This window comes from Ammodytes marinus (genome assembly GCF_949987685.1).
Source record: "Ammodytes marinus genome assembly, chromosome: 23".
Taxonomy (NCBI): domain Eukaryota; kingdom Metazoa; phylum Chordata; class Actinopteri; order Uranoscopiformes; family Ammodytidae; genus Ammodytes; species Ammodytes marinus.
Window position 1 is genome coordinate 18,835,832 of NC_137227.1, and position 13,786 is coordinate 18,849,617.

The window sequence follows — 13,786 nt, forward strand, 5'->3', positions numbered from 1 at the left end:
GGCTCGTTGTGAGTATTTGCAGCATTTTCAAGTTTGCGTCTCGTTGCGTGGCGAATCTTTGGTCTGAACTGGGCTTAACCCTGCTCAGTGCCATGACTGAGAGAACGTTCCCTTTCAGAAAGTGATAGGCCACGCCCGCACCGCCCTGTAAAATGTTCTAGACAGCAAAAAGCTGTTTTTTAGACTACATTTTATAATATTTATGAAAATGTATTTTTAATCAGATGATTGTAAACAGCTCATTGAGAAACCCAACGTCAATGTCATATATTTATTTTTAAGAGTTGCCAGGGCCTTTATTAATAATATGCCATTTGCATTATTTCTTCTCCCTATCTTTTCCAAATTTTTTTAAGAATCCTGAAAGAGCAAAGAAGACGTTACTTATAACTGGACTGCCGCCATTTGACGATGGCTGCTACACAGAGGCGGACCTTGTTGCACTGCTCGGGCCATTTGGGTTTCGTTGTTATACACCTTACCACATCTATATTGTTCCTCAGGCGCGCATGGTAGGCACCGCCATATAATTCTGATTGACCAGGTTTATGAATCCCACAGCACATCCTTTTTTTTTCTTCTTTCTTGTTTCTATAACGTGTCTTTTTAATTTGTTATGCCATATTTAATTTTCATTTAAAATATGTTCATAAAATCACCCTAGAATAAATACTTCCAACAAGTAAATAAAGATATTAATATGTTTATTGTCTTCCTATCAGGCTTTCATCGTCATGGCGACATTTGAGAGTGTGATGTGCATGCTGAAGGCTTCCTCAAAAGGGTGCATTTTTTTCAAAAGTTCGAGACTCTGTGTCCGTGCAGTAAGATCTAAATTTCCAATGACTTCGGTAAGCCAGTACACAACATGTACTTATTATTGATAGATTTGAATAGATCCGTCTCCCACACATAGCAAAATATTGTTCTGTTTCTGCTGCCAAAAGACACTGATCTGTATAGTTTAAACTAATGCCACATTTCCACCGAGTAGAGCGGGTCGGGTTGGAGCGGCTCGGTCCGGTTATTTTGGCTTTCCATTTGCCAAAAGTTGGCACGGATATAAGCAAGCCTAACCGCTCTGAGCCGCTCCCATTTTCGGTACTACTCTGTAGCGGTACCAGCCGCCTGAAAGGGTGCCGAAAAGGTGGAGCTACACACTGCCATCCGTTGATTGGTCAAAATAATAATTTCCGCCGTGTGTAGTCACCTCGGCAAGAGTGAAGAGAGTCTTGTGTTTTGGCGAAAAATGTGAGCGCAGCACTGTTTATTGTGTGTTGATTTTCCTCTTCATTAAATTAATCAGTTGGCTACACTGTGTCCCACTGCTACGATGTCACGTAGCTGCCGCAGCCAGCGCTGTTCGATCGCTGTCTCTGTCTGCTTGCACCGAGCCGTCTCTGTGCATTTACCGGCGTAATACGATAACAACACGTGGGGAATAAAGATAGAAGCGGCTGGTTTGACCAAGCAAAAACGAGAGACCGCTGGCTTGACCACAGTTGTTCCACAGCCCGATAGTTTGACCCATATATATTATGATGGATAATATGGGCATATTTTTTGGGCATTTTTATGCTTAATTGATAGTGCAGAGACAGAGGTGAAATGGGGCAGAGAGGGGAGTGACATGCAGAGAACGACCACGGGCGGGAATCGAACCCGGGTCTGCTGCTGGGCCCGGCCCGGGAGGGGGACGCCTTACCAACTGAGCTAAAGGCGCCCCAATACCGAGATTCTTAAAAATGAGCTGTCCCGCTCCGAGCCGCTCCGACCCGACCCGCTCTATTCGGTGGAAATGAGGCATAAATTGGGGTCCGCTGGTGTTGAGGGCAATAAGATAAAGAAAACATTGGGGAAAGAAACTGCAGTGAATTTATATTATTTAGTTTAAGTTATAATCTGATCTGGATTTAAAACTTGTTTTCAGTTCACCAAATTTTGATTATTTGAAATTAAAATATAGATATTTTTCTACAAGAAAATAAATCTACAAAATAGGCCATTTATATTCACATGTTTACAAATATGCCATAAGTGCATTGATATGAAGTTAGCAATGGTGCGGAGTGGAAAAGTATATTTGCAATCTAACACTGGCTTCTCTGATGTTTCTTTTTTAGTATGGGTTTTACAAGTCACTGATGCAGCTGATGGATTATGTAAGTAAGACATAGGCTAAGTATACCTAATTGAACTGCTTAAATTGATTGGAATTATCCCTCTCTCAATTCAAAATTGACTTTGTTATTCATAAAACTGTAAAACAACCCCTCTTGTCTGGTTAAAAATTGAGGGTTGATTTTACTGTAATTCCTGCCTTTGTTTGAAAGAACAGTGATATTCGCTTAAACTTTAAAAAGGCTAAATGAAATAATTGCAACAATGCATTGCTGTCCCTTGTGTGTCTTTGTCATCTTGTTAACATTTTTTGTTTTGTATCTTCACTTCCTGTTTTCCTGATGTAGCCTGTGTATAAAGAAGGAAACACCACAGTCTTTATCAATAACATTTCACCAAGTGAGACCAAGGACCTCAGAGAAACTCTGAGAACAATCAGTCGTGTCAGGAACTTCCTGCCTCTCCTCAACAAGGTATAAACAAACACATACATGTTAGCGTTAATACAGGGCTTTAAAAATACTTCCTTATTGTGTAACCTGCTACGTATCTGTGCCTGTGTGTTGTAGGTATTTGTAGAATTTGAGGATATTCACGCGGTTGATCGGATGGGAGTTTGGTACAGTCTCTTGAAACAAGCCCCTGGCTACGAAGTCCACAAAATCCGACCGGACCCCTATCCAACAAAACGTACGTTTGTTTTAGGAAATGAAAATAATGTACACACAGGATGTTGATTTAGTTTGATTTGTAGCTCAGTCAGTGCGTTTACATGCACTTTTTGATCAAATGTATCATTAAGACATATTGTATCTTCAGTTTTGATACCAATGCAAAGGTATGATGTGGTCAAAAATGTATTATTATATTCAGCTGTGCTGACACAAGAATCAATCAAAGCTTATGCGTTAATCGCATTTTCCTGGGAGAGGGATCTCATTGGGGGTCCATCTGTAATTCAGCCTGCGTATGTGAGTAATAAATATACACTTGTTTTTGGTATGTGCAGCACAAGGTGGGGTTCCAAAGGGCAGCCTTTCACCCTTTTGGATCACTTTGAAAAAGAGCCCCTTCCTTTTCCCAACCGCGTCTCCTTCGTTCATTGTCCCAGGTAATAGAGACAGTTATTTATTCTTACATTATCGAATTTGATACTGCAAACTATACCACATTAACGTATTCAGTGATGTAACTGTTTTGCACATTTTTAATTGCAAGATTACCTGACAGTCACAAGACAAGAGGACATTTTGGTAAGCCCTTGTACATAGCTACAACCAATTTAAAAAAACGCATATATGATGTTCCAAACATAATAATTGAATCAGCGTCTTTAAATAAATTGATCTTTGGGTTTTGAACATTATGTCTTCTAGAAGGCCAGTGATCGTGGTTCCAAGTACTCCACAATCATGTTGACCGGTCTGCAAAAACAAACCAGCTACAGGCACGAGGATGTGGTCAACCTGGTCCGGGGTTATGTCCCTCAACAGTACCTTCCCTTCTTGGACGATAACGTGATATTCCTGCCGTTGCAGAAAAGGGTAAGGAGTAGAAACGTCAGACTGTGCACTTTTAATATTTTTCGGACTGAGTACTTGAAACCGTCGATTTGCGATGCATCACAAGGGCGGGAGATTTTATATACACAGTCTTTTGACGGGAGGCGATTGATGCACCTGATAAACATTTTCAATGAGATGCGAGTGGGCAGATGGGTAATGGGAAGAATAATCATTAGGTGCAGCCTTTAAATATTATCCCTTTCTTCTCTTCGCCTCCAGGCCTTTGTGTTTTTCCCCAATTGGACTACGTGCTGTAACTTTGTCAAAGGTTTCCTCAGAAATCCAAAGGCCTCAAATCTAAAAGGCAAAAAGCTCTTTGTTCACATCGTGTTGGAACAAATGAATCCTGGATCTGATAAGGTATGGACACTAGGTTCATTCTGGGCCGTTAAATTAAAAACATTTAAAAAAGCAAATTGGTTTTGACTGCATCTAGGGTAATCAGTGACTTGTGATATTTTTGCAGATGATGATGTACATAAATCTGATGAGGTGGAGCAATGCTGTAAGTACATTTTAATCAATTAAAAGCTCCTCATCTCTGAATCTTTGGTCCTTAAAAACAATATTGTTTTGTTCTTCAGGGAGTTCCAGACCTGAAGGACCTTGAGGACCGGTTACTGTGTGTGAACATGAAGGAGACGTCTTTGGCGATCATCAGGACGGTCATGGAAGTGGTCGGGTCGATTACGACCTTTGTCAACGTTCTGCCTCTGGTCAATTGGGTAAAGTTCACAAACACCTGAACTTTTCACGTTTACGTGTTGAGAGAACAACACAAAAGCCAATGGAGTCCTGGGGCCTCATTTATAAGACTGTTTAGGATTAACGTCAAAGGAAGGCGTACTGACGAAACACAGAAATATTTTCGGATTTATAAAACAGTTCACACTGACGTCATATGCCCTTTCCCTTTTATTAGTCACAATCAACTCGAAATGTGGTGCAGCCTTTGTAGACTTCATAGTTTCCCATATATGGTCAATGGAACTGCCCCAAATTAATATTAATTCATAGTGACTGCATGAATTTGATTGTAATTGAAGATGTCACACATAGATTGAAATTGAAAATACAGTTTTTCGAGAGGTGGCGACGAGAAACATGTAGTTTGATGACATCGTCCTGGCGTTCAATTCCAAAACGATGTTAAAGCGGTGATGTGACTGTGATTTTTATCAAAATCAGAAATGCTGAAAGCAATGGGTGTGGAGGGGCTGTCTTGGATGACACGTGTCTTCAACATTGCGTGGAAATCGGGTACAATGCGGAAGGAGTGGCAGACTGGTGTGGTGGTTCCTATTTTCAAAAAGGGAGACCAGAGAGTGTGTGCCAACTACTGAGGTATCACTACTGTGGGGGGTACTGCGGGAGTGTGCTGTGAGGGGGTCCCTTCTCAGGGCCATCCAATGTCTGTCCGCTCAAAGCGAGAGCTGTGTCCGGGTTCTTGGTAGTTAGTCAAACTCGTTTTTGGTAGGGGATTGGCCTCTGCCAGGGCTGCGCTTTATGACCAATCCTGTTTGTGATATTCATGGACAGTATATCAAGGCGTAGTCGTGGTGGGGAGGGGTTGCAGTTCAGTGGGCTGAGAATCTCATCTCTTCTGTTTGCGGATGATGTGGTTCTGATGGTATCATCGGCCTGTGACGGTCTGTGACCTTCAGCTCTCACTGGATCGGTTCGCAGCCGAGTGTGAAGCGGTTGGGATGAGGATCAGCACCTCTAAATCTGAGGCCATGGTGCTCAGCTGGAAACCAATGGATTGTCTACTACAGGTAGGGAATGAGTCCTTACCCTAAGTGAAGGAGTTCAAGTACCACAGGGTCTTGTTTGCGAGTGAGGGAACAATAGAGTGTGAGATTAGCCGGAGAATCGGAGCAGCAGGGGCAGTTTTGCACAGGTTTAACTCTCGCTGTACCGCACTGTTGTGATGAAGAGAGATCTGAGTTGGAAGGCAAAGCTTTCGATCTACCGATCGATCTTCGTTCCTACTCTCACCTATGGTTACGAGATTGCGGGTACAAGTGGCCAAAATGGGTTTTCTCAGTAGGGTGGCTGGCCTCCCCCTTAGACATAGGGTGAAAAGCTCAGTCATTCGTGAACTTAGGGCAGAGCCGCTACTCCTTTGCGTCTAAAGGAGCCAGTTGAGGTGGTTCAGGCATCTGGTAAGGATGCCCCGGGGCGCCTCCCTACGAAGGTGTTTCAGGAGCGTCCAGCTGGAAGGAGGTCTCGGGGAAGACCCAGGACTAGATGGAGAGATTATATCTCCACACTGGCCTGGGAACGCCTCGGAATCCCCCAGTCAGAGCTGGTTGATGTGGCCTGGGAAAGAGAAGTTTGGGGTTTCTTACTCAAGCTGCTGCCCCAGCGACCCGACTAGGATAAGCGGTTGAAGATGATGATGAAACTGACTAAAAGTTGTCTTTGAGACTTTAATACAGATATCGCTTTTGTCCAAAAGGATCGATATTGGTCAGAGACTGGAGAGGAATAGATAACCAGGTCTTCACCCCCCAAGAATCATATACATCAGGACAAGATACAATTTTAGCAGCTCGAACAGAACAACTCAATCATGTGGTGTACACGGTCTTCTGTGGGTACCCAACATTTATAAATGAGGCCCCTGGTTGGCTTTTGTGAGAACATGTGACCCTAAACCAGAACTTCTGGACCATAACTGAATGTTCTGGGCTGGGGGTAGTCTAGCATCCCTTAAACTGTGACGTTATCCAGAATGTTACTGTAGAACAGGGGTGGCCAACCAGTCAGAGACTAAGAGCCACATTTTGTACTGTGTTACTGCACAGAGCTAGCCTGGTGCTACCAGACCATCGTACTTCATTTCATTTGTACAGAAGGTCTGGCAGTGTTGTAATTGGCAAACGTTCACTCATGGAGGCGGGTGTCTGTTAAAGTTTAAAACTATTGGATCTGCCCAGTGCCACTCTGGATTAGCCAAACAATCGCATAACGTTTGGTCGTCATGTGTGTCATGAGCCGGCTTCTGGCAACTGAAACTGGAGCGCGACTTCGACGTCATCGTTCTCAGCCACTCGCTCTGTTCGCTGATTGGACCGGCTGTCGAATCTCTGGCAAAACTGGGAAATGGGCTGTACACCCAGACTGACTACACACACACACAGACCTCTGCTCAGTCAGATTCACTGTAAATGTCACAACCAAAATGATAATGCAGTAACGGCCTTAACCCATTGATGACGCCTGCTGCGCGATGCCACATTTGATCTCCTGCCTGATGCTGCGTCGCGCAGCATTGTTACTTTATCTAATTTTCATGGCATTCCCAGCATAGAATGCACTGTCATTGGTTCAAATACACATGAGGTGGGTTTTGTTGATTTTTTTAAGACCACGTGACCACCCAAAAGTTGTGTGGTTTGCCGAAAATCACGTCAATCAAAAAAATAAAAAATAAAAAAATAAAACAAAATAATTAAAAAAAAATACGCCGGCTGTGTCGGCGACGACAGAACAGTTAGTGGCGTTTGTTGCGCAGAATCAAGGTCTACTATAGACTACTGACGAAAATCACACAACACATTGCATCTATTTATTAACAATATTTAATAATTTTCTAATTAATCTAATTTTGACGATTTTTAGAAATATTTGTTGGTTTGTAAGCGCTAAGGGAGCATGTTTAAATAAAACCTGTGAACCTTAACTTTTAAATTTATTTTATTTCATGTTTCTATGTGCTACACAGGCTTAGATATTAAGGTTTTGGTAGACTTGACAATTCGTACAATTTTTTCAGAAAACCCTCAGGCATTAAGGACATGCATCCTAGATTGCCATAGTCATCAATGGGTTAACTATGTTTCACCCGTTTCAGTTGAATTTTGTATTATTATTATTTTTTAAATAAAAAATGCTTGTGCATGCTACCAGGCCCAGGGGCACAAGGGCTCAAGGGGGCCCTAAGCTAAGGTACTGATAACTTTACATGTCTTATAGTCAAAGAGCTCAGTCACTCATGTCAATAAAAGTTTCCAAAAAGGAATAGCCTAAATATAAGGAAATAAATCATCATGGGCCCCTCAACTAGTAAGGGAGAAATACAAAAGCAATGAAACGTTTGCGAACATGCACACACATATGCCCACACAAAAAAAAAAGTATAGAAAAAAAAAACATTATAATCACAAAATTTGATATGAACTGAAGAGCCGCACGAAGCAAGGCAAAGAGCCGCATGCGGCTCGCGAGCCGCAGGTTGGCCACCCCTGCTGTATAATATCATAATTTATTTTCAAAATTTTAAAATATTTCTATTGCTGTTCTCATCCTGTCTGTTGCTTTTGTCTTGATACTTTTTAAATCTTGTCTTTGTCTTTTCTCTTTTTCCATGACTGTTGTTTTTCCTCAGATGTACATCGAGATGGCTGACCCCAGCGGTGTAACACAGGTGTTGGAGAACTACAAAACTGCATTAGCAAACATCTCTCATAATAGGAGCAGATTATGGTGTGCATCTGTTCTTTTAAAAGTAGACATTGAAAATTGGGGTTAATTACTTTCACAATAACTCAAATCTGTTTTGTATCCCCTACTCTTTTTCTCTCCCCAGGAGATTTATCCATCTTGAGAGGTAAGTAAATCACATTGTAGCTAATTCTTGTCAGGTTAAGAGAAAGACATAATATGTTTTTATAACCAGTGCACCATTGTGATGACTGGTATGACCCAAGGGCCAATATTTAGGTGCATTCAAGTCGTAGGCAGCAGCAGATAGAAAAGATGCTAGACCAGAGACTCAGATAGTTTTGGGTTTACTTGACTGAATATGAATTCAGGACCATGTATTGTATGTGACGGACATTGGCTGCAACAGGCGACATAAGTAAGGAGGTGATCGGCCAAGAAGGATCTGGTAAGTGAAGGTTATCCAATGAATCTTATGGTGAGGGCCTGTTGACTGTAAACGTTGCAGTAGTTTATTGAAAGGGGCATTTGTGGCAAACCGAATAGCGAAGTGGTTTAGTGTGTCATGTTTTGAAAGATTGCTATTGCAAGCAACACTGTATGTGGTCTTGCCATAATCCAGCATGGGAAGAATGGGAATTTGAATGAGAGTGAGTTAGGAAGAATTGTTGAAGGATCTATCTATCTATCTGTCTATCAAGCAAGAAACGTCTGTCTGTCTGTGTGTCTTTCTGTGACTCGCATATCTCTCTGAGTTTTAGTCAGATCGACCTGAGCTTCCGGATATTGCTTGCTTGCGCACGGCACAAAGGTGTGCATCCTTGATTGATTTTGAAGGTTTTTGGATGGTTACTGCACTAGTTTCTATAAAGGAAGACAAAATTGGCCTTGATCTTTAGATTGCAGCTCTGAGATGTGGTTGGAGAAGGATAATGACGTTTCTATCCAGATGCCCATGTTGTGCTTTCTTGGGCTTTCTAACTACTTCAACACGAGCGCCCCCACTGAGGTAATCGTATTAATGCATAGACAGAATAGTGTAGGACCAAGTATGGAGCTTTAAGAGAACATCCCTGGTGCCCTGGAGATATCTTTTATGCTTCTATCTCTGTATGAGTATCTTATGGTCAAAGGCGTTGTAAGCCTTAGTAGTGTCAATGAATATTGCAGCACAATGTTGTTTTGCATCTAAAGCTGAAGTAATGTCATTAAGCACACATTCTATTGGGGGAATAAATGATTATTGAGAGGGATTTACTGTATGACTATAAGTTCTACATAGTCTGCCTTTAACAAAGCACCGTATTCAGACAATAATTTTCTGTTTTAGTTTGAAGGACCTAAATCAGCATCTACAAGACAACACCAAGCCCCAAGCTGTGACATTTCACACCCAGCCATCTCCTAATGAACTCCGGGGTAATGGGTCCCAATCTGACCCTGGTGCACTTTCTGAGCTGATGACAGCAGGACCAAGTGCTAACGCCTTAAGTGACATAACAATGAAGAATGATGGGGAGAAAGCAATAAACAAGATCCCCACCGTCAAAGCTTTACCAACCGTCCAGCTCAGCACTCTGTCAGAACCAGAGTCCACTGCACAAGGACCAGAGACAGAAGCTTCACAGATGCTCCAGCAGGCTGCAGGAAGCCCAACTGAAGTGGCTGTGGAGGAAAAGCTTCCAGGTGGAGGACTGGAGACAACAACAATGCTAAAATGTATGTTGGAGACCTTCTGTAATGGATTCATTAAACACGATTAATGATTCTTTTGTACATTTTCCCTGTTTGAATAAAGTTACTTTACATTACATAGAGTTCATATTTGGCTCAAATATGTTTGTTCTCAACAACTCTCATGAAAAGCCAAATTATAGGTACACTTCGATCGGTCCTTCTTGCTTCTCTGATATTTGCCTCAAGTAGCATTGGTGACTTAATTTAATTGAGTTGTTCTAATAACTGCATTCAACGATGAAGATACAAACTCAGAACAGCAAGAACAAGTATAAGATTCAAATAAGTCAAACTACAACGTGCCACGAGTAAGTGCTATTTGTCAAAGGGGAACCCGTTTCACCCTTTGGGAGTCAGGACAGCAAGCAGTCTGGATTTTGTCTAGTGACTAGGTGTCCCTCGGAGTGAGGGAGCAGCAAGCAGATTGGCTGATGCAGAGTGGAGTGGCTGGGGTGTACGGTTTGATGTCCTGGATGTAAGCTGGACCTGATCCGTTGGCAGCACATGTAGTAATAACTTGAAGGGGATGTGGGCAGCTATTGGTAACCAGTGAAGGGAGCGGGGGAGCTGTGTAGTGTGAGAGAGCTTGGATAGGTTGAAGACCAGTCTAGCTGATACATTCTGGATGAGCTGCAAAGGACAGATGCCACTTGCAGGCAAACAGCCAGGAGGAGGCTGCAGCAGTCTAGAAGTGAGAAGACAACATTCTGGACCAGAACATCTGCGGGCTTTTGGGTTCAAAGGGACGTATCCTTCTGATGCTGTGCAGAATGTATCTACACGATCTAGCTGTTGCAGCAATGTTGGAATCAAGGGAGTTTGTCATGAAGTGTCACACCCAGGTTCCTAGCAGTTTTGGTTGGAAATATCACAGAGGTTTGAATAGGTATACTGTAGTAAGTTCATGGTTTGGAGATCGCTTCCCTGGAAGAAGAAAGCAGCTCAGTTTTGTCAAGGTTGAGTTTCAGGTGATTTGTGGACATACACTGAAGGATGTCAGTCAGAAACCTGTGTCTCAGACTGTGGAAAGAAGATAACTAGTTGGGTGGTTTATTAGTTGTGTTAGGTGTATTCTGCAGAGTTTTGGTAGGAAAAAACGAGTGAGCGAATAACAGAACCGAGGGAGTTGGTGTATAGGAAAAAGAGTAGGGGAACCAGGACTGAACCTTGAGGGACCCCAGTTGTGAGTGGACATGGTTCTGACACAGATCCTCTGCAAGTTACCCTGTGTGCAGCCTTTGAGTTAAGATGAGAGCAGGGAGAGCGCAGAACCTGAGACATCCAGATCCTGAAGTGTGGAAATAAGGATCTGGTCATTCAGTGTTTCAAAAGCAGGAGAAAGGTCCAGAAGGATTATAACTACATGAGACTTAGGGTGCTTTCACGCCTGCCGTGTTTGGTTTGATTGAACAAACGCAGGTTCATTTTCACTTTTGCTGCAGTTCGTCTGGGCAGGTGAGAACACAGCAGCTCTCAAAGCACAACGAACAAGTGTAATGAGACCTTCTTTAAGAGATGGTATTGTTAGTCTAGCCACCTGAGCCAGTCCGACTAAGAAATAACAATTTTAGAGCTAACAAAACAAAATTGTTTGCATTATTTTTGGAATGTTTAATGTAGAAGCCACTGTATGGCATAAACTACTGGGGCACACAACACGCCATGGCATGCAACATGTCTCCATGGCATATGCCACAGGTCGATAAAGGATCTCAGCGATGTTGTTGGGAATTGTCGTTCTTTTTTTTATGTGCAGTGTGTCCGATATTTTAAAATGGATGCTTTAATGCAGAAGAAAATATATTCACCTGTTTGAACAGCTTTTTTGTATTAAACAGATATGCAAATAGGAGGAAAAGGATATGATGATGTTTATGATTATGATGGAAAATTACTGAGATCCATCATCACTTAAATTTTGATCTTTTGAAGATCCTGTGACTGAAGTGAAGACACAAACAGATGCACCATCAGCCCCTGAATCTGTCTGCAATGTCTCGGCTGAACCGACTGAAGTGGCTGCATCTCTCACAACTGAACCAACAGCTGCAGCAGCATCCATGTCGTCTTCAACTGCAGATAACCCTCTGACTATTGGGGAGATGGTAGAAAAGCACCAGGATAACATTCTGAATCGATTAGGTAAGGAATCAATTCTGTATTATCACAAATTTCTGCATGTAATCATTAGTTTTCTTAACTTTCTTTTTACTTAACATATTTTTTATTTCATTTTCAGAGTTCTTCGAGTTCAAGTTACCAATAAGGGTAACGATAGAGCGAACAAAGAAGGTAAGTCAAATCCCTTTTCTAAAGTACTACACTGTTTACACATGTGGTCTTTTCCTAAATATTTAAACTAAACTATCACAATAGAACGAGACCTACCTCATTAATGCCTTAAAATGAAAACCATTGAATTGTCGATAAACTAATTATAGAATCTAATATTGGACAGGCTATCTTCACATCTTAAATGCAGTTTCAATGGATTTTAAATTGATCAAAGTGTCCATTCCTCTTATTTATTCCTTCTGGGAATCATATACAGTATGTATGCACATATACACTCGTGAACAAAATCTAAAGACCGGGGAAAAATTGCAAAGTATTTGCCTTTCTCTGTGTTTGATTGTAACCTACTTTTAAGTAGAGCTTCAAACTTACATCAAGAGCAAGAGACAAAAAATGAATTCTCAACTTTCCCAAACATTATTTTCAGTTGCCCCGGGCAAGCGGGCAACCGTTAGTGTCAACCCCTGCAAATTAAGTAATTAATTGAAAATTATATTTAAACTGAATTTAAACTCAAACAGGCTGTTCATCATCTGATCAAAAGTCAAAAACCATAGCCTTAAAAACTCAAAATCCGTGACACAATCTGGTTTTGATGTCAGTTTTCAATAAATTGCTTAACTTTTTTTTATCTCTTGTTCCTGATGGTATTTTGAAGCTCTACTTAAAACTTGGGTGGGATCAACCGCCGCAAAAACTTTATAAGTTACAGCGGTTCAATTTCTTGTTAACACATAACACTTATCAGCCAATCACATTGTAGCAACTCAATGCATTTAGGCATGTAGACATGGACAGGACAATTTATTGAAGTTAAAACCGAGCAACAGAAAGAGGAAGAAAGGGGGTTTAAGTGACTTTGAACATAGCAATATTGATGGTGCCAGACGGGCTGGTCTGAGTATTTCAGGAAATGCTGATCTATTGGGATTTTCACTCATAACCATCTCTAGGGTTAACATAGAATGGTCCGACAAAGGAAAAATATCCAGTGAGTTGGCAGTTGTGTGGACGGAAATGCCTTGTTGAGGTCAGAGGAGGACGGGCAGACTGGTTGGAGATGATAGAAAGGTAACAGTAACTCAAATAACCACTTGTTACAACCAGGGTATGCAGTATACCATCTCTGAATGCACAACACGTCCAACCTTGAAGCAGCTGGGCTACAGCAGCAGAAGACCCCACTGGGTGCCACTCCTGCCAGCTATGAACAGGAAACTGAGGCTACATTTCGCACAGGCTCACCAAAATTGGACAATAGAAGATCGGGAAAATCTTGCCTGGTCTGATGAGTCTCGATTTCAGTTGTGAAGTTCAGATGGTAGGGTCAGAATTTGGCGTAAACAACATGAAAGCATGGATCCCTCCTGCCTTGCACCATCAACCATGCCACGTTCAAAGTCACTTATGGCGCTTTTCCACCGCATGGTATCAGCTCGACTCGACTCAACTCGCATTTTTGGCGTTTCCACCGCAATTTCATGGTACCTGGTACCTGCTAGCGGCTGCTTTTTTAGTATCGCCTTGCTCTAGGGTCCAAGCGAGCTGAGTCGAGCTAAAAGGTGACGTCGGCAGACGGCCGGCCGCTGATTGGCCAGAGACTACCGTCTGCCGGCTTC

The 13,786-nt window shown here is 42.1% G+C and overlaps 1 protein-coding gene across 3 annotated transcripts in view; it reads left to right on the plus strand.

Annotated features, from left to right (window-relative positions):
* Positions 1-13,786, plus strand: part of LOC307269245 (uncharacterized protein) — an 89,815-nt gene that overhangs the window by 11,299 nt on the left and 64,730 nt on the right. For all 3 annotated transcript variants that reach the window (XM_080052123.1, XM_080052124.1, XM_080052125.1), the window contains exons 11-26: positions 357-512; positions 723-851; positions 2,124-2,162; positions 2,469-2,594; positions 2,691-2,811; positions 3,131-3,232; positions 3,340-3,374; positions 3,498-3,665; positions 3,906-4,046; positions 4,153-4,191; positions 4,271-4,411; positions 8,080-8,177; positions 8,281-8,301; positions 9,466-9,854; positions 11,805-12,014; positions 12,112-12,164. In XM_080052123.1, the coding sequence (XP_079908249.1) occupies positions 357-512; positions 723-851; positions 2,124-2,162; positions 2,469-2,594; positions 2,691-2,811; positions 3,131-3,232; positions 3,340-3,374; positions 3,498-3,665; positions 3,906-4,046; positions 4,153-4,191; positions 4,271-4,411; positions 8,080-8,177; positions 8,281-8,301; positions 9,466-9,854; positions 11,805-12,014; positions 12,112-12,164 (1,968 nt within the window). The remainder of the gene's footprint in view (positions 1-356; positions 513-722; positions 852-2,123; positions 2,163-2,468; positions 2,595-2,690; positions 2,812-3,130; positions 3,233-3,339; positions 3,375-3,497; positions 3,666-3,905; positions 4,047-4,152; positions 4,192-4,270; positions 4,412-8,079; positions 8,178-8,280; positions 8,302-9,465; positions 9,855-11,804; positions 12,015-12,111; positions 12,165-13,786) is intronic.